Source organism: Labrus mixtus, chromosome 2 (assembly GCF_963584025.1).
Source record: "Labrus mixtus chromosome 2, fLabMix1.1, whole genome shotgun sequence".
NCBI classification, from domain to species: domain Eukaryota; kingdom Metazoa; phylum Chordata; class Actinopteri; order Labriformes; family Labridae; genus Labrus; species Labrus mixtus.
This window is the reverse complement of record NC_083613.1, coordinates 30,422,530-30,442,124: the sequence shown is the minus strand read 5'-3', so window position 1 is coordinate 30,442,124 and position 19,595 is coordinate 30,422,530. Positions and strand designations below refer to the sequence as shown.

The 19,595-nt window shown below is 43.1% G+C and overlaps 1 protein-coding gene across 1 annotated transcript in view; it reads left to right on the top strand.

Moving 5' to 3' along the window:
* The window catches only part of pcdh7a (protocadherin 7a), a 52,114-nt gene extending 36,233 nt beyond the window's left edge, over nt 1–15,881 (top strand). Inside the window, exons 4-5 of the mRNA XM_061065169.1 lie at nt 10,406–10,607; nt 12,241–15,881. Of these exons, the coding sequence (XP_060921152.1) occupies nt 10,406–10,607; nt 12,241–12,785 (747 nt within the window). The 3' untranslated portion in view covers nt 12,786–15,881. The remainder of the gene's footprint in view (nt 1–10,405; nt 10,608–12,240) is intronic.
* The last annotated feature ends 3,714 nt before the right edge of the window (nt 15,882–19,595 follow it).

Genomic DNA, 19,595 nt, shown 5'->3' with positions numbered 1-19,595 from the left:
TTAACGACTTTATTTGTGCAAATTTAATAATGTGTCTCCTCTCCCGCTTCACGTCTTTCAGAGAAAAAAAAGCCAACTCCTCCATCTTTATGAGACGCCAAAAGGACTTGAACAGTTTGTCATATTTACTGATCAATGACTTTGAATGGAACACATTTAAAGGAGCTCTATTCTGCTGATCCATATTTATATACGTACATATAATGTGATGATGTTGGCTGTCCATACTAAACCTCGGTTAAAGTTTTTTTTTTTTAACACAAGATACACACTGTTGTTGTTGGTGTAATCCCCCCGACGTGGTTTCCTGCTGCTCAGAACGAGATGTTACGAGAACTTCACCAGACTCGGTCAGAATCTCGTCGGGTTCTGCCGACGTATTAGAACAAAGCATGGAGCAACGCTGTGAGACACGCCCACCCAGAAGCTCACTCAAAGTTTCATTTCCCTGCAAACAGAGCTGAACAAATCGGAGGAAAGTGGGATAAATGGGGAGGGGGGGGCCTTAAAGCGACAGCAGCTGAAATGAACCGTTTCAGGGAAGAGGTTGAAATGAGGGATTTTACTGACGCTAGTGTACGATGAATAAGGAGGTTTTTGAACCAGGCTGACATGATGAATGGTGAAATTGAGTATAATAGATCTCCTTAAATCATAATATCTTTAATAAGATTGAAATTGGACCTTGAGATTCTTTTTGATTTAGTCTCTTTCATGAATACTGTCTTTCTGTGGAGCCTGGACAAAAGCAGAGTCTGAATTAGAGTTGTCAGAACTCTAAGAATTTAAACCTTAAATATCATACTAGTAAAAATCACAGCAAAACATTCAATACAGCATTGAAATATAATTCCTATTGAGAAACATCAGTAAGTGCTGACCTTTGAATCTGAATGGACCCCAACTGTTCTCTCTGTCTCTCTCTCTCTCTCTCTCTCTCTCTCTCTCTTTGCTTTACGCAGATTTTGGTTGAAATATGACTGAAAATCTAGCCAATCAAGCGATTGGAATTTTGCCAACTTTTTCCCCAATTGTTCAGACAAAATTGGAATTTTTTTTAAGTCCTTAACATTTGAAGGCGAAGTAAAAAGTACTCTCTTTAAAAGTCAAATATTATGCAACATACCCTTCAACATGTTTTTCCAACATTAACATGTTTCTCTAGTCTGTCTACAAACCCCCCAATGATGAGAAAAGTCCATCCTCTCCGTCTTTTGCCTGCTCCACTTTTCAGAAAATGTGTGCTCAAACAGGCCGTTTAGAGATGTTCCCTTCATGACATCACAAAGGGCAGTAGCCCCTCCCCCAGGTGGGTGACACTCCCACAGCTAGGTGTTTGTTCTGCCCTCTGAGTCTGCCTTCTCACCGTAAACAATAGGACATGGAGCGAGAAAGCTGCGGGTACCAATTAGGATGGCAGTCTGTGCACCGATATTTAAGTTTTGTTTTTTTTAGCTATAAACCATAATATAATATAAATAGTAATCATGTTTCCAAATCAAATCTTCTTAAACACTCAATCCAAAAAAGGATGCAAAGTTTGAAAAAGTTTGACAGCCTTACTCCATGCGGTGTCTCCACTCAGCACTTCTTTAATCATTAAAGGAACAGTACGCCTGCACATTGATATGAATAAAGAAACTGACAATCCAAAGTCATTATTATAAATTATAAAACAAACTGGCAGTTACTGAGTTCACTTATTAATTCCAACACTCACTCACATACATGTTTGCTGGCGGCGTCCGCAACAACCCGACTTCTAAGCGGAGTCAAGACGAGCCAGCGGTGGCAAAAAGGTCGTTCTGACTCATCAGCATCCTGCTTATGAAGTCTGGACGATACCCGCGTGGTGTCAGCACAGGCATATTAGTTTTCATTGTGCGTTGTGGAAGCATAGTGCAATATCCCCTTACAGACCCCCTTACACACTTCTAGCTGTGCCGTGCAGAAGACTGACATTTCATCAGCTCTGTTATTTCCAGGTTGTAAATAAGACATCGCATTACGGTGAAACAGGATCAGGTGACGGATTCTTGAGGATAAAAATAAACGCTTTTTATTGATCTGGCGTCGAATATCAGATATGCGATTGCCGCGTTTTCCTGAAAGCCGTGTCAAAATACTCTTTAAACACTTATCAGATTAAGGTTTTTTTTTAAATTATTTTATGGAACCACACTTTACGTCCCACTGGAGCTTAACGTTAAGCCACTTAAAGAATGCCATACATTTGCTCTTTAATTGAGACTGTCAGTTCCCCAGGAGGGATGCACAATCCTATTTCTGGAATGAAAACAGTCACTGTTCAAAAAAAAAAAAAAAATATATATATATATATATATATATATTGACGCTCTGCATCAAATCTCACATGTCCACAGGCTGGAATCAGCAGTGAAGGACAACAGGCAGGGATATTAGCATGCGCGGCTACACTCCTCCGTCAACGCTGGGAAAATTTCAGGTGTCTGCAGGGAGTGATTGCTAATGGGATGTCAGGTGTCCGCTTGATTGACGCTCGGCTCATAAACCTGTCCGACTCCTGCCCGTTTCAACACACAAAAAAAAAAAAAACACAACCATCAGGAAGAGAAAGTATCCATTCCACCTCCAGTTGGGTTTTTCCTTCAGAGCACGGTTACTAACACAGAGATAAGACACGACGCAGCACGGAGGACGAAGCGAGTGGGATGTCGGGTTAAGAGAGAAGGCAAACACGATCCGTCACTCGTGACGCGGGCCAAAAAAGAAAATGCAACCAAGAAAGTATCACAACTGACAAAGATTTGTGGGATATTAGAAAGTCTCATCCCTCATTCTGAGTCATTTAATGATCGTCTTTTCTTCCACACTCGGTTACATTTTTAATAAACGAATGCAGGCAGGCAAGAAAAAGGCACATCATTTATGTAATTAAAATCTTAGAGCTGTTTAGTTCAAATGTAATTAATGAACACAATCATTTTCATTTGGCTACATTCACTCTGTGAGAGATGGATTTAGGGGGGGGGGGGGGGGCTTCCTTTGACTGATGGTGGAAAATCACACAAACGTTTAATTTGATGCACAAAATTGTGAAATGTGACTTGAAGTGGTCTATTTTCCCTCATCTGTGAAGTAGAGTTTTAGTCAAGACCACACTAACCGAGACCAGGACATACCCGAGACCAGAGTGCTAAGAGACCAAGACCAAGACCAAGACCAAGACCAAGACATACCCCAGACCTGAGTGCTCCAAGACAAAGACAAGAGCAAGACATTTAGGATCGAGACCGAGTCAAGACCAAGACCGAGTCAAGACCCAGACCAAGGCAAGGCGAGATCAAGACAAGACTAAGACATTTAGGGATAGACACCGAGTCAAGACCAAGACCAAGACATACCCAATACCAGAGTTCTCCGAGACCAAGACAAGCCCAAGACATTTAGGGATCAACACAGAGTCAAGACCAAGACCAAGACATACCCGAGACCAGAGTTCTCCAAGACAAGACCAAGACCAAGGCAGGGAGAGACAAAACCAAGACTAAGACATTTAGGGATCTAGACTGAGTCAAGACCAAGACCAAGATTGAGACAGGGCCAGACCGAGAAAAGGCCAAGACCGAGAAATAGCACAGAAAAATCCTCATCTTGTGTGAAGGGGGCGTGTCACTCACTTAGACCGTAACACCAGGAAGGTTGCGGCCGTAACCGAGGGATACAAATCTAACTACAAAACAAAAGTGAATTTAAGTTATTTATTCTTTTAAAAAGAGGCGTGTTCCTTCAAAAAGTGGTCTCGAGACCGGTTTTAAGACCAAAACCGATTGTCGAGGACTACACCACTACTGTACAGTACACATTGTGGTCTATGTAAAGGAAGATATACCATGCACTGTGTTCAGCTATGGATTATGCATGACATCCTCTTTACTTGCGTGCAGCATGACTGGGTTTAGTGAACTCAGAGGGATTCTGGTTTCCACTCGGAGCATTGTTATAATACAGACAGTACGCACTGCATGGTAATGTATATATATTAAATAATACAATCAGCCGTCATACAGCGTATCTGGATGATGTCAAACATGAGTGAGCCTAAAGGGAAATGTGGCTCTCGTCCGACAACCATATTTGTAGTTTTGGTTTATGCATAAGCCACATCCTGTCGATTCATTATGCAGACCAGAGTGTAAGCAGAGTCAGGGCGAACACAAACACACACTCACATCCAAGTTTGTTCACGCAGGCAGGCACAGTCAGATGTTGCACCTACACACACACACACGCAGACACACAAACACACACACACACACACACACACACACACACACACACACACACACGCAGACACACAAACACATGTGTTGAATATGCAGACACATGTAACGAGAAGAGAGGGAGACTGTTAATTAACCAGAGCTCGTTAATTCTCTTTGAACCGACAGCAAGGAGGTTTACACACTAATTACCTTGATGACTGAGCCAACCTGCGCACGCACACACGAACATTGTGCAGCAACACACACACACACACACGCGCGCACACACGCACGCACCGCTTCACACTTCAAACACACAGGCGTGTATTCTCACCGGCTGACATAACACATCTTGCAGGCTTTGAAAGTCTCGCGCTCAAACACGGCAACAAAACACAAACATTAAGGTGTGAAAGTCTCAGTCACACGCAGAAGCATATGAACACACACACACACACACACACACACACACACACACACACACACACAGAGACACACACATGCGCTGCAACACGCTCTGGCCCTGAAAAGGAACGCTTTTTTCTTTTTTTTTTTCTTCCCACAGGTTCTTCAGAGCTGCAGGATTCAGATGGTTAAGTTTATTCTGAGTTCAAACCCATCATGCCTTTGTTTGATTCACACAGATGTGCCCAAAAATAGCTTCACGATAATCCTGTACAGTATCAGGATACTCGTACAGTACAGTCACACACACACACGCACACACACACACACAGTGCTGTGCAGATGAGTAAAGCTCCCATGTCAGTATTGAACTGTAATGGCCCGTGTCAGATTAAGGGGAAGGGTTTTTTATGTCCCCCGTCAAACTCAATTAATATTCCATCAGCCACCATTTCATAGGCCACACTGGACCTTAGCTAATTCATCCGTGTGTGTGTGTGTGTGTGTGTGTGTGTGTGTGTCGACTTTCAATAGATATCATTCAGGATGTCTTAATTGCATTACCTCAGAATAAATCCGAGAAAGCATGCACAAGTACAAACACACAAACATGCTTTGTTCTTCCTCAGCGTAGTTGGAAACATCAAGGCGCTCGGGAATAGAGAGTTTGTTTTTTTTTAAATGTTGTACCTGGTGAAATAGACTGCAAATACAAATTAGAGAAACGAGAAAGGATAGGGAGAGAAGGGCGGAGATGTGGTAACGTTTCTAAAGGACGGTGTTGACAGAGAATGAGTGTAAATGTTTGAAAGGCCTGACAACCATGCAGAACAGGCCACAATGAGTAACGGTTAATGACTCAATGGGATATGGCGTGAGGAGTCGGATTAATTTGTCATTCAGTAAAAACGCTCCCGACGGAGAACGCAGAAGACGAAGAGGAAAAAAAAAAATGGAGGAAAAACGGGAGGGTTAAAGAGTGAAGAGGAGTTATGGGTCAATAAAGCCCTCTGTGGGACGAGGAGAGGGACTCATAACGAGGTCAAGGACACATCATCGATCGCCACATCATAAAGCTGACTGGCATGGAAGAAAGGATGGAGGGGGGGGGGGGGGAGGGGAGGGGGGAGATGGAGGAAAATAGAAAAAGAATGAAAGGGGGGGGGTGGGGGGGGAGAGTTATTGCCGAGACAAGCAGAGACAGCAAGATCGTCCTGAAAGAAAGAAGGAAGGAAGGGAGCGGGGAAGGAGGGAGGAGAGAAATAGCAAATAAAATTATGAGGATGAAGGAATGAAAGGGGGCAGCTTGGGCCAGAAAGAGGGTTAGAGGGAAATTGAATTAGATGGAATCATGGCTGAACAGAATTCTGTTATTGAACAAACAAGCACACACACACACACACACACACACACACACACAAACACACACAAACACTCTCACAAACACACACACACACACACCTCGCTCCAAATTGACGTAACTCACTTCTTGTCTGTCAATCAATCCTGCCCTGTGGTCCAGGCTGGATTTCTGCAGGAGTTTGAGCCCGTCGTGTAATACCAAGTCGGTTATAGACTTCAGAGCATCAATTCTCCAGAAAGACAGATACCTATTTCACCTTTTTTGTTTTAACAAATCCAGATTCAGCATTCGAGGCATGCTATAGCAGCACGGCTTATGGTTAGCTAGGCGCTCCGTTTTGATACAGACTTATGGCGCTTTCACGCAGCTTTGCAGAAATCTCCCGAAAAACTCCTGATATTTGACAGAGCAGCTGTATGTGCGAACGCAAACAGACACAATTTTTTTTCGCTCAGACTTCACCCGGAGCTTCTCCTGTCAAGCCCCTGGTATGTTTCTGCAGCAGTCAGCCTGGAGTCAGTGCATAAACTGTGTGCACGCGGCCGTAATTAAACGGCTGCTTCACGTTTTCTGTTCTCCAGTTTGTTGTTCTCCGCTCTTTGGACTACATGTAGCACTGATATAAAGGCAAATACTGTCTTTATAGCGTTGTATGGTGGACTATGTTGCTTCGTTTGCTACTCCTGCATCGCTTTTTTTTTTACCTCACGTCTTCGCCTCAGGAGACCCCCCACACCCACCCACTGTGGATGAGCGCCGCTAATCAGCCGACTTCTCCTCCAGTTTTAGTGAAAAATCTTGGCCAATGTTGCGTAGTCTGTCATGAAAATGTGGTTCAGATGTTTGTGTGTGTCCCTCAGCATGACTTGTAACATACCTGCCAACGTTTAGGCTTCAGAATACGTGAGGATGTGGAGGGTGGTTGTGGGGGGGGGGAGAGCTTGGATTAATTCAGAAAAGTGACTGAAGTCGTCACAAAAATAAAACAGGATGTTCTTCTTTGTTATCAGCATGGCCATTTGGAGTGCCGGGGGAAAGAAGTTCTCTGCCTCTGTCTGTCGTTTAGTTCTGAAGGTTGATAGCTTCAGCGTGCCCTTCTGGGCCTCAACCTCTCTGGGAGCTGATAAGCTGGTGGTGAGATCATTTTTGCCACTGTGCCCTGTATTAAAATCCATCCTGTGGGGCGTTGAAGGGCCTGGCGGTTATGTCTGTTTCAATCCAATAAAGGCAAAAAATTCACCCTGCACACTTGGCAGAATCCATGGCACACTAACCAGAAGACTCGTGGTCATGAACTGAAATGGTTCAGTCTCTGCTCTGAATGTAAAAAGTGATATCATGTTTTCTGTCTACGTGGTTCGAAAATGTTTTGGGGTTGCGATTCTGTAAATAGCTTCAAAACACATGCAGTCTCAAGTCTCGTAGAAAAGACCTCCTGGCTATTTCAAAGAGTGGCAAAGCGCCGATGACTCAAGCATACTGGCGATACATGAGAGGCTCCAATTGGGGGCAAACAATAATCCAAATAACTCTCTTGTTTAAATTTTTTGACGGCCTGATAAGTGGAGAAATCGAGGAATTATTATTTTTCAACGTGGACATCGGGGAATTTGTAATGATAAAATAACCAATCACTTTGATTCTCACTCTTATAACACAAACATAGTCACTGCTCGTGTTCTCTCTTGCTCTCTATACTCAGCCATTTATACTTTCTCACCCACTTTTCCCCTCTCTGTACCATTCCCCCCTCGTCTGCATGGGTTGGAAAAGAGGTTGAAAACTGCTTCATCTTCTCTAAAAATACACCGCTCTCTCTCTCTCTCTCTCTCTCTCTCTCTCTCTGCTGAGAGTTAAGATGAAGACACTGAGTTTCCAAGAACTGCAGCTTTCCCATTAGACGCTAATATCACACCCTCCTCTTCCTCAGTGCTCCCTGCTGTCTGATTCACTTTCTCTCTTCTTCTTCTTCTTCTTCTTCTTCCTCATCTCTACTAAACGTCGGTTCAGAAATGGCGGCCGTTTCATTCCCCCTCCCACTTCTGCTTAATTAATTTAAGCTGTGTTCCTGTCTCGTCTTGTCTCGCACGTTCAGCAGGTGAGACGTTTAAAATGTTTCCCTTTCTTCCGGGGAGTAAAAAAAGAAGAATTGGTTCAGGGTTTGGCTTTCATGCCAGCCGTCCATCAGTTTCCCTGCAGATTATCCCGAGGCGACGTTCAGTGCTGAAGTTTTTCCGCCCCTAATCTGCGTCTTCCCTCTGTTCCCTGACTTCCTCTCTGTACGCCGTGTGTTTCAAAGCAGATCTAAATTGAAAGGGTTGTAATTTTTTTTTTTTTCCAGAGCAGATAAATGAGTGTGCGAGGAGATAGGAGGGGGGGGGGGGGGGGGGGGGGTGTGTTGTATAGAAATGGGCTCCCTGTCGCAGAGTGATCCCTCCCGGCCAGACGGAGTCATTTAACTCTCTCTGTTATTCTCTCGGCTTGGACTTTTATAGTCTTTCTGTCTCTCTACAAAGTGGAAACTGTTCCCTCTAACCGGGCCGGGGTGATTTGTCTGTTGGTATAGCATTAGGTGTGATGCACAGTTTGGATGAATGATGTGTGACGTAGCAGAATCAACAGCACTTGCACTGCGGGGTTGGGAGATTTGTCACTGACAGTTTGTTTGAGTTCACAGTGATGTCTGCAGCATGGATGACTTACAAGCACTCACAATATGATGTATTTATTTATCTAATTATTCAGAGAGGTTGGCTGTACAGTTGTTCTGACTTTGACAGCCACATTCACAATCCATCAATCAATCATCAATCTTTATTTGTGTGGCGCCAATTCATCCCACACGTTATCTCGAGACACTCTACAAAAAGCAGGTCAAAGATCTTACTCACTGATGTATTACAAAGACCCAGCGTTAACCCGTCATGAGCACAGCACAAAGCAACATTCAGCAAGAAAAGACGTCCTTTGAGAGGCAGAAATATTGAGCAAAACCAGACTCATGATGAACAGCCATCTGCCCAAACTGCGCCGGGGTTTGAAAAAAGGGAAAAACTGTCCAACGATGAAGAAAACAGTCACTGAAAACAAAGAGAAAGAGTAGTCAGAAGACTAGGAAAGTGCTGCAAGCTCAAGTCCATTTACCATTTACTATTATTCCAGACGCATTTACGAGCACATGCGCTCTTTATGAAGAGCTGGAGTTAAAGGGATACTTCACCCATTTGCATTAAGCTTTGTATCAGTAGTAAACTGGTAGTATTTTTGAATGGTCGTGCATCCCGCCCTCATTTCCCCCTGAGATGGGAAATCTTTGTATTTCTGAGTCTGTAAAGGAGCTTCAAGTGACGCAAGAATCTTCATTTTACGTCACTGGAAGCTGTTGCGGTTAGCGGGGTGAAACTACAACGCTAGTTCCTTTTTTCGACCACTGAAGCTACAGACCAATCACAGATCAGTTGGGTGGGAACTCACTCCCAGAATTGAAAACTTAACGTCCGCCATATTGCCTGGAAGCTAACAGGCTCTATGGAGAAAGCTGATAATGGCGAAATAATATAAATATAGCAGCGAGACGGCTGCTGACGACAGGCCGGTCTTGTGTCTCGGCTGCTGCCGCCGCTGGCCGCCTGCGGTGCTGTGCATTCTGGGATTTGGTGTCGCTCATCCACATGAGCCAAAAAGACACTTTCTGCCTTTTCTCGACCAAGAAGGCACCAAATTCAAAATTGATTTCACAATTCTACAACATATATGACCCAGTGTCAATACAGATTCATGTTTCAACGGGTGAAGTATCCCTTTAATTGATCAAAAATAATTCCAATCACATGGCACAAGTAGAAGTCATGTGAATGCGTAAACAAGTCAGACTCCTGAAAACAAAGACCAGTGAGATCAGGGCATCGTTGTTTTTGTTTTTTTTCTCCTCTCCTTCTCTTTACATTGAGATGAAATGTAGAACTACCAGCAGCTTTATCATCTACTTCCCTTCACTTATCTTTCAATCAAGTAAGTGTTTCAGAGAGTGGGCTTAGTATCACCCAGCTGCTTCCACTGGGACCCACTCCAGATAAAACAATTTAAAAAACCCGTCTCCAGGCAGTCCAGAGGTTTGTAAACATCACCCATGTCCAGCTGCATTAATCTAAACTGGGATTTAAGGCCAAACGAAAAACTTTGAAACACCGGCCGTGATTGGTCGAGGACTATTACCCTGCATTGTCGCAGCTAAGCTCATAATCAAGGCGAACACGATCAGATAATCTCAATATGTCTTTGCACAACCCGCAGCCCAACACCGCCTAATCCTTACAGATTTAGAAATCTCAGATTAGGACTCCTGGATGATTAATCCCATATTGTGTGTGTGTGTATGTTCCCCCTGCAGGGGACCCTCCGCCGGGTGACCTTCTCGGTAGTCAGCCAGCCCCAGGACGGCGGCTGCTATGACAGCGGCCTGGAGGACTCGGAGACGCCGAGCAGCAAGAGCTCGTCGGGGCCGCGGCTGGGAGCGCTGCCGCTGCCCGAGGAGGGGTACGAGCGGACCACGCCCGAGGGCAGCGTCGGGGAGGAGGAGCATGTGGAGAATGGTCAGAGCAAACTCACGCACAACACACACAAATCATTCCCTGAACAGCAAAACAAACAAAAAACATTACAAAAGATGTATTGGCACATTAACTGACACATTTATCCTTGAAAACCAAAACTGTATGTGCTGTACTTTACTGGGAAGGGCTAAGACATGCTTTCATTATACACACACTCGATGTCCACACACACACACACACACACACACACACACACACACACCGCACACCAGAGACAAAGATTTTGAAAAACCTTGACTTGCTGTCAGGGACTCCGGAGCCGTTTTCTCTAGCCATGCAAAGAGAGAATTCTATTGTAGGAATTGTCCTGTATTGTGTGTGTGTGTGTGTGTGTGTGTATGTGTGTGTGTGTGTGTGTAAGTGTGTAGAGTGTTGTTCAAGAGGCAGTCCGATGGCCTTGTCGTATGTCGACCGTTCAAATATTTCCTTTCACCAACAAAAATTCTGTTATTACCCTATTTGACCAGATTTTTGTCAAGGGTTTAAAAAACATTTTTTTTGAGTTATTCTCTTTTTCCTTTCGTTCTTTCTTTCTTTTGGGATTGTGGACACGCCAGAGCCGCTGAACAACAGCAGCGGCAAGGTCGCTACGACCTTGGTGACTGATTGTGCTTCTCTCTGGGGTTAAATGGCCGCCTTCAAAACCGGCGTAATGCAATCGTGAGGGTTTTTTGTGGGTAGTTTGAAAAAAACGTTTTTCCATCACGGTCAGACTGGAGAGAGAGGATTTGAACAGAGGATCCGTAATGTTTGGTTATAATTATTCTCTTTAATTATCTGCTTGTTTGGTTCACGTTCGGCTGCGGCAAAACAAGGATTACAGAAATATATTACATTTCCTTGTTTTGAATTCAGAGAGAAATAATCAGAGGCTGGATGTGTTGCTCATTAGATCTGTTTTATTACCTTTAACTATGCGGGGGAATGTTACCCTTACCTACTTAATCATCATTATCTGCGCTGTCTGCATTTATTATGATGTCACTATTGATTCATAAAACGACTGCTTTTTGATTGATACTAACATGCCCTGTGGCCCCGCGTCCCCATGTACGACATCATTATGCTCCCAGGTGGCCTCACTAACCTTTTGACCCCACACGCTCACGGGGGGGGGCCGTCATATCTTACTTCATATTTTCACCGCGTCTGAAGAAGTCGCAATTTTCAATCCAATTTGAGACGGTCATCTCGTCGCCTCCTGCTTGCAGCGACCTCGCTTCTCACCTCTCATGCAATGTCAACTTCATGTGGGATTTTTTTTTTTTTAAACACATTCTTTGTAGTCAGCAATTTTATTTTTTCTTGTGCGTTAACAGCAATTTTCTTGCCTTTTCTGCCTTTTTTTTTTCTCGTTTTGAACGCCCTCCCTTTCACTGTTTGTCCCCATTTTTTTTTAAGTCATTTATCTTCTTCCTGTCGTCCTCGGCAAATGTGCACCTCCCGTTTTCTGTTCAACTCAAAACATTTGTTGTATTTTCGGATGTGTTAGGCCACATATCATGTGTAGTTGTGGTTTGCTTGATCGTGTCTTGACTTGAAATGTTTTTTTAAAAAAGGGGCACAGCGGGACAGGAGGGTGTAATACTTCTCTTCTCTTGTGTGTGTCCAGATGCCAGACAGCTGCCAGATGTTGCCCTGACAGGAAAGTGCACCAGGGAATGTGACGAGTTCGGCCACTCCGACACCTGTTGGATGCCGGTCCGCCGCTCGTCCCCCCGCCAGCGCCAGCGCCACGGCAGCGACCCCCCGCGGCTCTCCACCTTCGCCCCCGGAGACGACAACAACAACCTCCGCGGCAACGACCACGAGAGCGACAGCGAGAGCGCCGGCAGCGCGGGGAGCTCCGAGCCGGGGGTGGTCGTCGGCGGAGAAGCCCAGCAGAGGTTACCCTTGGCCAACGGGGATCCCCTCGGCACCTTGGGTCGGGGAGACCGCAACAGGAACATGGGCGATCACAACCGCAACCTCCTGAACCGCAAGATGACTTCGGCGTCCTACGACACGTTCAGCAGCGCAGGCTTCGGGAGGCGCCAGCCGGAGGAGGAAGGAGGTGAGGGCCAGAACCCGACGGAGGTCATACCGCTGACTCGGACAGGAGGGGACTACAAGACCACGTCCTGCCTCACGTTGTCGCGCCGCGAGGTCTACCTGTGACGGCCATGCGATGGAGCAATCATCACCACAACGTCCCCCTTATTGAAAAAAAGAGGGAGGGATCAAACCTTAACTGGCAGGTCATTCGATTGGACGGCCTCTCAGACCTGTGAAGATGAGAAAACGTCCGAAAAGATAAGCTATATATCAAAAATTGGAACTTTTTGGGATCCTGACTAATATTTATAGGAACTTTAACTTAAGGGAGTAATGAATCAACTCTTTGGAGAGCTCTGACTTTAAAAATAAGTCTCTTTTTTTTAACTACTGGTGAACGCTGCCTAAAGGCAAAGCTCCAATTACTGTATGTCCAATGTGGAGGAGGACGACTTCATCTCCTTTTTTTTTTTAAAACCTGAACCTGATGCATGCCTGACCTCCCCCCCCCTCACAGAGGGGGGTCCGTGTGAAGAAGGGGAGATTGACACTGAGATAATCATGATGCTAGAAACGACTCGCTTCTGACGACAACGACAAAAAACTTAACACAGAGGCTGAAGCACGGCGAGATTTTGGACCCAACTGGTGGAAGAAACAAAAAAACCACTGAGGTCTTATCCAATCAGAACAGATAAGGAGAAGTAACAGGTTATTTGATTGAGTTATTTGGATGTAATTCAAACCGATCAGACCGCCTGAACGCCTACTTGACTCTATCCTGACATGAGATGGGGATATTAACCAATCAAACTGCTGAGAATCTTATAAGTCATAAACAAGGTATCAAAGCACCAACACCAAGTGTGATCACTGTACAGAAACACAGTCTGGAAAAGAAAGAAAGAAAAAAAAAAAAAACGTGCTGATCTACAAATCAGGTATTGTTCTTAGAAATCAAAACTGTTAAACATGAAAAAAAAAAAGACTTTTTTTTTTTTTTTTTTTACAGAAATCAAATGTAACCATTCAGACGACAAGGTTCTCATAGCCTGTCAGTAGTGCCACAATGTGAAAAATACGTGTTTTTATTGTTTTTGCCTTCACACCCAGTCTGTATGTATATAGAGTACGTGTGTATTTGATAACGCAGCGGCAGGCAGCGTTAGCTAGCATTAGCTCAGCGCCGCTGTCCAACAGTTCAGAATGGACTGAGTTCACTGCTCACCTGCAGTATCCTGACATTCATGTATCGTATATGTTCTCACACACACACATAAACATAAACACACACAAGCATGCACACACTCTCACACACACACACACACCCAGCATGTAGACTCATACAGTGCATTAACAGAATGTGAACATGCAAAGGGCCGCAGTTTATGACATGAATCAGTGGCTGTGTAACATAAATTATAAGATAACTTGCATTAACTTTCATACACACACACACACACACACACACACGTGCAGATACTGCATATAGGTAGGAAGACAAACCCATATTAATATATGCGAAATTTCATATACACAATGTGTGTATGTGCTCTTCTCATCATTTCTTAGCATATTGCCTCTCATTGATCTAGCTGTAGCATTTTTGCCTGCTCCCCTCCAGCCAGTATTTAAACATAAAAATGTATTTAAATAACTCGTCATCTCTCCGACTGACGTGTGGGGCGACATTAAAGGGAATTTTTTTCCAACATGACATCAACTGTATGTAATGATAAGACTGTGTGGGAATATGAGATATTCTGCATAATGTACGTAGGACTCATAGAAAAAACCAAATTTATGTAAGAAAAAAAAAGAAAAAGAAACATGGACTCTGCATGAAAGACAGATAATGCTAACTTTTTTTCTCTCTTTTTAAATACCACACGCCTTTTTGGATACCACGCCTATTTGGATACATCTGTGCTAATATGTGTGCGCTAACGGGGAAATGGAGATAATGATGGCGGCAAGGGAGTCAGTGTCAGTGGATTAAGCTGTTCCTTCTTTTATCACGGAGCAAGTTTTTTTTTTTTTCGGGGGTTAACCTTGGGCCTCGAGAATCTCACTTTGCCAGTACCGGGGGTTGGGCACGAGCGTGTGCCGCAAGCCGTTTTCAAATAAGAACACAATGTGAGTGAGAACGCAGAGTTCTGCTGCACCCTTCTTCTTCTTCTTCTTTTTTGTTTTTTCACCGCACAGTGCCGACCTGAACACGCCCAAAACCGCTGTGCTGAGCGGCACAGATAACAGGCTCCTTCAAGTTCGTCCTTCCCAGCAGCTACTGCACGACTCCACATCCACTCTGCTGCACTGGGCTGAAGGGTGGGTGTGGATTGAGGCCAGCACATCTTAATTCCCATCATCAGTGTGTGGTTCATTGGTGTGATAGGGATAATAGGGTTAGGTCGTCCCTGTGGTCTTAATGAGTTTCCTTTCTCCTCTCTTGATCTGCGCTGATCTCATTAACGTCTGGATTGGTGAATGCTGGAAAATGCCAGAAAGTATGTCTCCTCATTTTTCTGCTTGTTTTTTTGGATCAGATAAAAGAAAAGGGGAGACGTGCTTTTTTTTGTTTTTTTTTGTTAATACGTGTTCCAATTTAGTTTGTCGATCTCTCAGCTTAAAGATTGCATAGGGTTAATCAGAAAAAGAGAGCAAACACTCAGGTAAGATGTGCGACAATGTTTAACTCCTTGTGATTTCTGGCCACACACAAACTTCCACACTGTTGCTGCTTTCCTATCCCCAACACCGAAAGAGAACGTGGAATCACCCGTCAAGTTTTGTAATCGTGTTATGATGGTAAAGCGGCCGTGCTCTGGGCTAGAGGAATGTGTGATCTCTATGTGCGTGATAACTTTATATACCTGTATATAACTTCAACTCCCCCCCCCCCCCCCCGCTCCGTCACTGACCCCCTTTAGCTCGTTTCAGGCCACTGATGTACTTACTCCCTAAGCCGTCATTACCCTCAAATCCCCAGCATGGCTGTTTACTGAGCTCTGTTATTGAGAGACTGTGCTTAGGATGAAACAAAAAACTCAAGGCCTCAACATGTGGAGTTAATCTGTCCGTGGAGTGTTCACATTGAAAAGGGGATTGGTGAAAAACAATCACAAAAAAACATCCTGCAGGGTGTACGCATGCACGCGGAGAGAGGCAGAAGGACACACACTCTCTCTCTGGGAGAAAGAGTTCAGAAAAAGTGTGCGGGGGGGAAAAAAAAGGTTGTTGAAAGAAGTGACGTCCAGTCTGGTTTAGGGAAGAGACTCTTTGACACAGCCCTGCTTTCTTCAACGTGGCGGATATTTTCTTCAAACTGCTGTTTTAAGGCAGTTCCATCATGGCACCTTTTCAAAACCCCCCTTCCATCTGGATTTAAGGGAACTTGTAAATGAGCCCGTGTGGGTGTGTATCTTTTTTTTATACTGCACGTTTCAACATGAATATGTTTCCGTCTACGGCAAAACACAGAGGGGAGACAGAGAGAGAAGAGCGCTTACATCTGCGATATATCACCCACTGAAATCGAGACTTTTTAGAAAAAAGAAAAAAAAAACAGAAACTCCAGCGCACATCATGAACCTGTCATCCCCCCCCTCGTGCTGTTACTCTTATAGCCATGTACAGATAAAACGACACTGTAGAAACAGACAACTGGAAACCATAACAGACTATGGCATGCTTAAGGTCTTCAAATCTGCACTTGAGAAGAAAATGAGAAAAAAAAAAAACTGTTATTTTTTATTTTCCTCTTCTTCATTTTCCTTTCTTAAGGGGCCGGCTTTTTTTTTTTTTTTTTTGCTGCTGCCTCGATCCTGTAATTACTTAATGAACTAATTGCATTTGCTATGACGAGGAGGAAGAGGAGCTGTGGACGAAAAGGTTTGGTACGAAGATGAATCGTGTAAAAGTTTGACTTTGACATTAAAAACTTCAAACACTGTTGTGGGTCTGTTGGCTTTTTTTGAAGATCATGCTCAGAGACGATCAAAAGACGTCACAGATGTCACAGTGAAACACTTACAAATATTTGTAGTGGTTGGTACCAATTGGTCATCACTTACAAATTGTTTAAAGCTGTAATTAATGGTTAATATAAAGATTGTGTACCAATGAGAGCCAATACCATTACCAACGTTTGAAACAATGCTATAGCCGACTCTCACGTTTTTACATTACTCCTTCATACATCTTCATGTGTTTCAGATGTGCCATGACGCTTGATGAAGTAGCAGTCATGGTATTTCCTCTAAATGTCACTGGAACGTGTCTCGCAAACTACATGTTGCAGATATTTCCCAGAGAGAGCCTAAACCTCCCACACTGCTGACATTTTCTTTATAAAAAAAAAAACAGTTTGTCAAACAAGGAGCCTTTAATCAGAATCAGCAGTGAGTTATAAGCGTGTCAGCATTAAATTAATGTGACCTAACAGGAACACATTGGTAACTGACATTGATGCAAGGCACACTCCGAGTCAACGGGCTGATGTCGGTCAAGTCGGCAAGAATCGTCCGATACCGATGTTCAAACGATGCGTTGTTGTATCCTTAATTTATCAATCAACCTATACCTTATAACCACGATCCTGTAAGCAATACATATGAACAACTTTAAGGTTGCCAGGTTGAGAAACATTTGTGGAAAAAAAAAAGCCTGGAACTTACTTTTCAGTTTTAGTTAGCTTTTGAAATCTTAAAGGCTTCGATGATCCATATTGGAAAAACTGACATCTGAACCAAAATCCACTCTTTGACATCTCAGTGATCTCTTTTAACAGCGAATTAATATTAAAGAAAGATGAATATTTCGTATTTGAAGTGATCTGGCTCCCAGTTTTAGTCCAAGTACTTTAGTCCATTAGCGTTTTTGCTAAGCTGTGCATGAAAACAGTTCATGTGAAAAAGAGACAGAGTTGGAAAAATGGCTGATTTGTAAACCTGGAACCCATCGCTCATCATCTGAACACCATTAAGCTCTTTTTAACCAATATACACATATCTCTTGTGATAAATACAAGTATAAATTCACGTTTTGGACGAAACCTTTTAACTCCAACTCTATCTTTTGTTTCTCAGGTTGCTACTCAGACTCTAAAAAACAGCAAAAACTGTGTTAAGTCTTAGAGGCTAAACGTCCTGACATCATCAGAACAGAGAGGATTGGTTTTAATATTGCATTATAGGTAATATTAACAAATGCAGACAGACATTAGAGATTTTGACCCTTTGTTCAAGTCTTATAAAACCATTAGGGTGCCTTTCAGAGACTGCACTTAACTGCTGACAAAACATCTCTATCAAGGTCCCCGCGCTTCTTTATTCTGTGGTATTTGATCATTGGTTGAATTTGTTATCCAGGCTCATCCTTCCATGACAAACAAGCAAACCTTATTTACTGATTAAGGCCAGGCCAAAGCTCAAGACCAAGAGAGAAAGTTGGCCTTGACAGGAGATTGTGTTGACATCTGTTTCCAAGGTCATGTATAAGAAAACACTGCCAAGCTCAGTTTTTAAACAGCATTTGTGTCCATCTCACAGAGCCACAATCCTTCCATTTAGCCCAATGACACCTTGATACTCTCATTTTAATGGACAGTGTCAATTTAAACCTGGTTCAATCGCATGCTGACTTGAATACATTTCTAAAATATCAGTAAAAAGGGGCACAGGCCATCAGCCTTATCTTTAAAAGGTGGATTTTCTCACCTGTATCCGGCTGCAAGAAAACTTTTACAAAATGAATGAAGAGAGCAATTTGGACTTATCTGAAAATGCTTCAGAGGTGTTAACTGTGGGAGAGATTAGCGTGAAGGACTCTAAATGTCAGAGGAGTCCCACAAGCTGTTTTTCTGTCCTGTCTAGTGTGCAACACTGACACTAAGTGGTCATGATGCAGTACGACTTCAGCTTTCTTGCAGGGTGTAAGATCATTCTGTGACATGTTATGAGCCGGTCATCTTTGTTTAAGATTCATAATAGAAAAATTAAATAACAGAGTGAGAAAAGAAAAAAGGGAAGTAATCAGTGTCTCCGAATAGACTTCAAAACTACAACCTATTGAAGAGCTATAAATACATTTCTTTGCATGTTCTCTCAAAGCCCCTTTATTCTGACACCTGGAAGATACACCTGTCAGTTTAAGTTACACTACAGAGTATGTTTTTACATCCTTATTCTGTTTTAGTAGAACGTAAAGAGGTTAAATGTAGCTCTATCTAGAACATTTTATTTTTCATCAGTATTAGGAAGAGATGTAATTATACGTTGCATTATAAAAAATAATCCATACAATAAGACAATTTAAATCAATGAGTCGAAAAAGAAAAAAAACTCTTTTTCAAACAGCAGGGGGCAATAACTGCTTTAGCTTCTCTTGTTCAAGGTCATTAGTTTAAGAAGAGAGGCATACATACAGGGCTGAAACAAGATCATATTTTTCAGTTAAAGCAAGGTGAGTAAGCAACAGACAAGACCAAATTATTACACCAACATGATGTAGCACGTGACATGGAACTATGTTGAGAAACTCAAGGCACCAAAAATATGTAAAAAACAAATACTTAGATTTGAAACTCCCTCCCCTAAACAAGTGTAAGTTCAACAGAGCATTTACGAGCATTCGTGTCCTAAGGATTTGGCCTGATGAATAATACGGCACAGGGAGTTGTAATGACCCAACGTTTCAAAAACAGAAGTGCCATTTAAAATCTATTTAATGTCTCTATTTGGGAATAATTGGTAGAGATGATATTTGATAGTCAGGTGTTTTAAACTTTTAGTTACATCACATAATAACAGGTGCTCAGTAGATGATAATGAGATACTAAGAAAAGACGATCTATGATACGCACTGCCAAGATAAATGTGTATGCCATTTATGTTTTCATGTTTTTCTTGGCTTGTTGGTTGTTTGTCTTGTTGT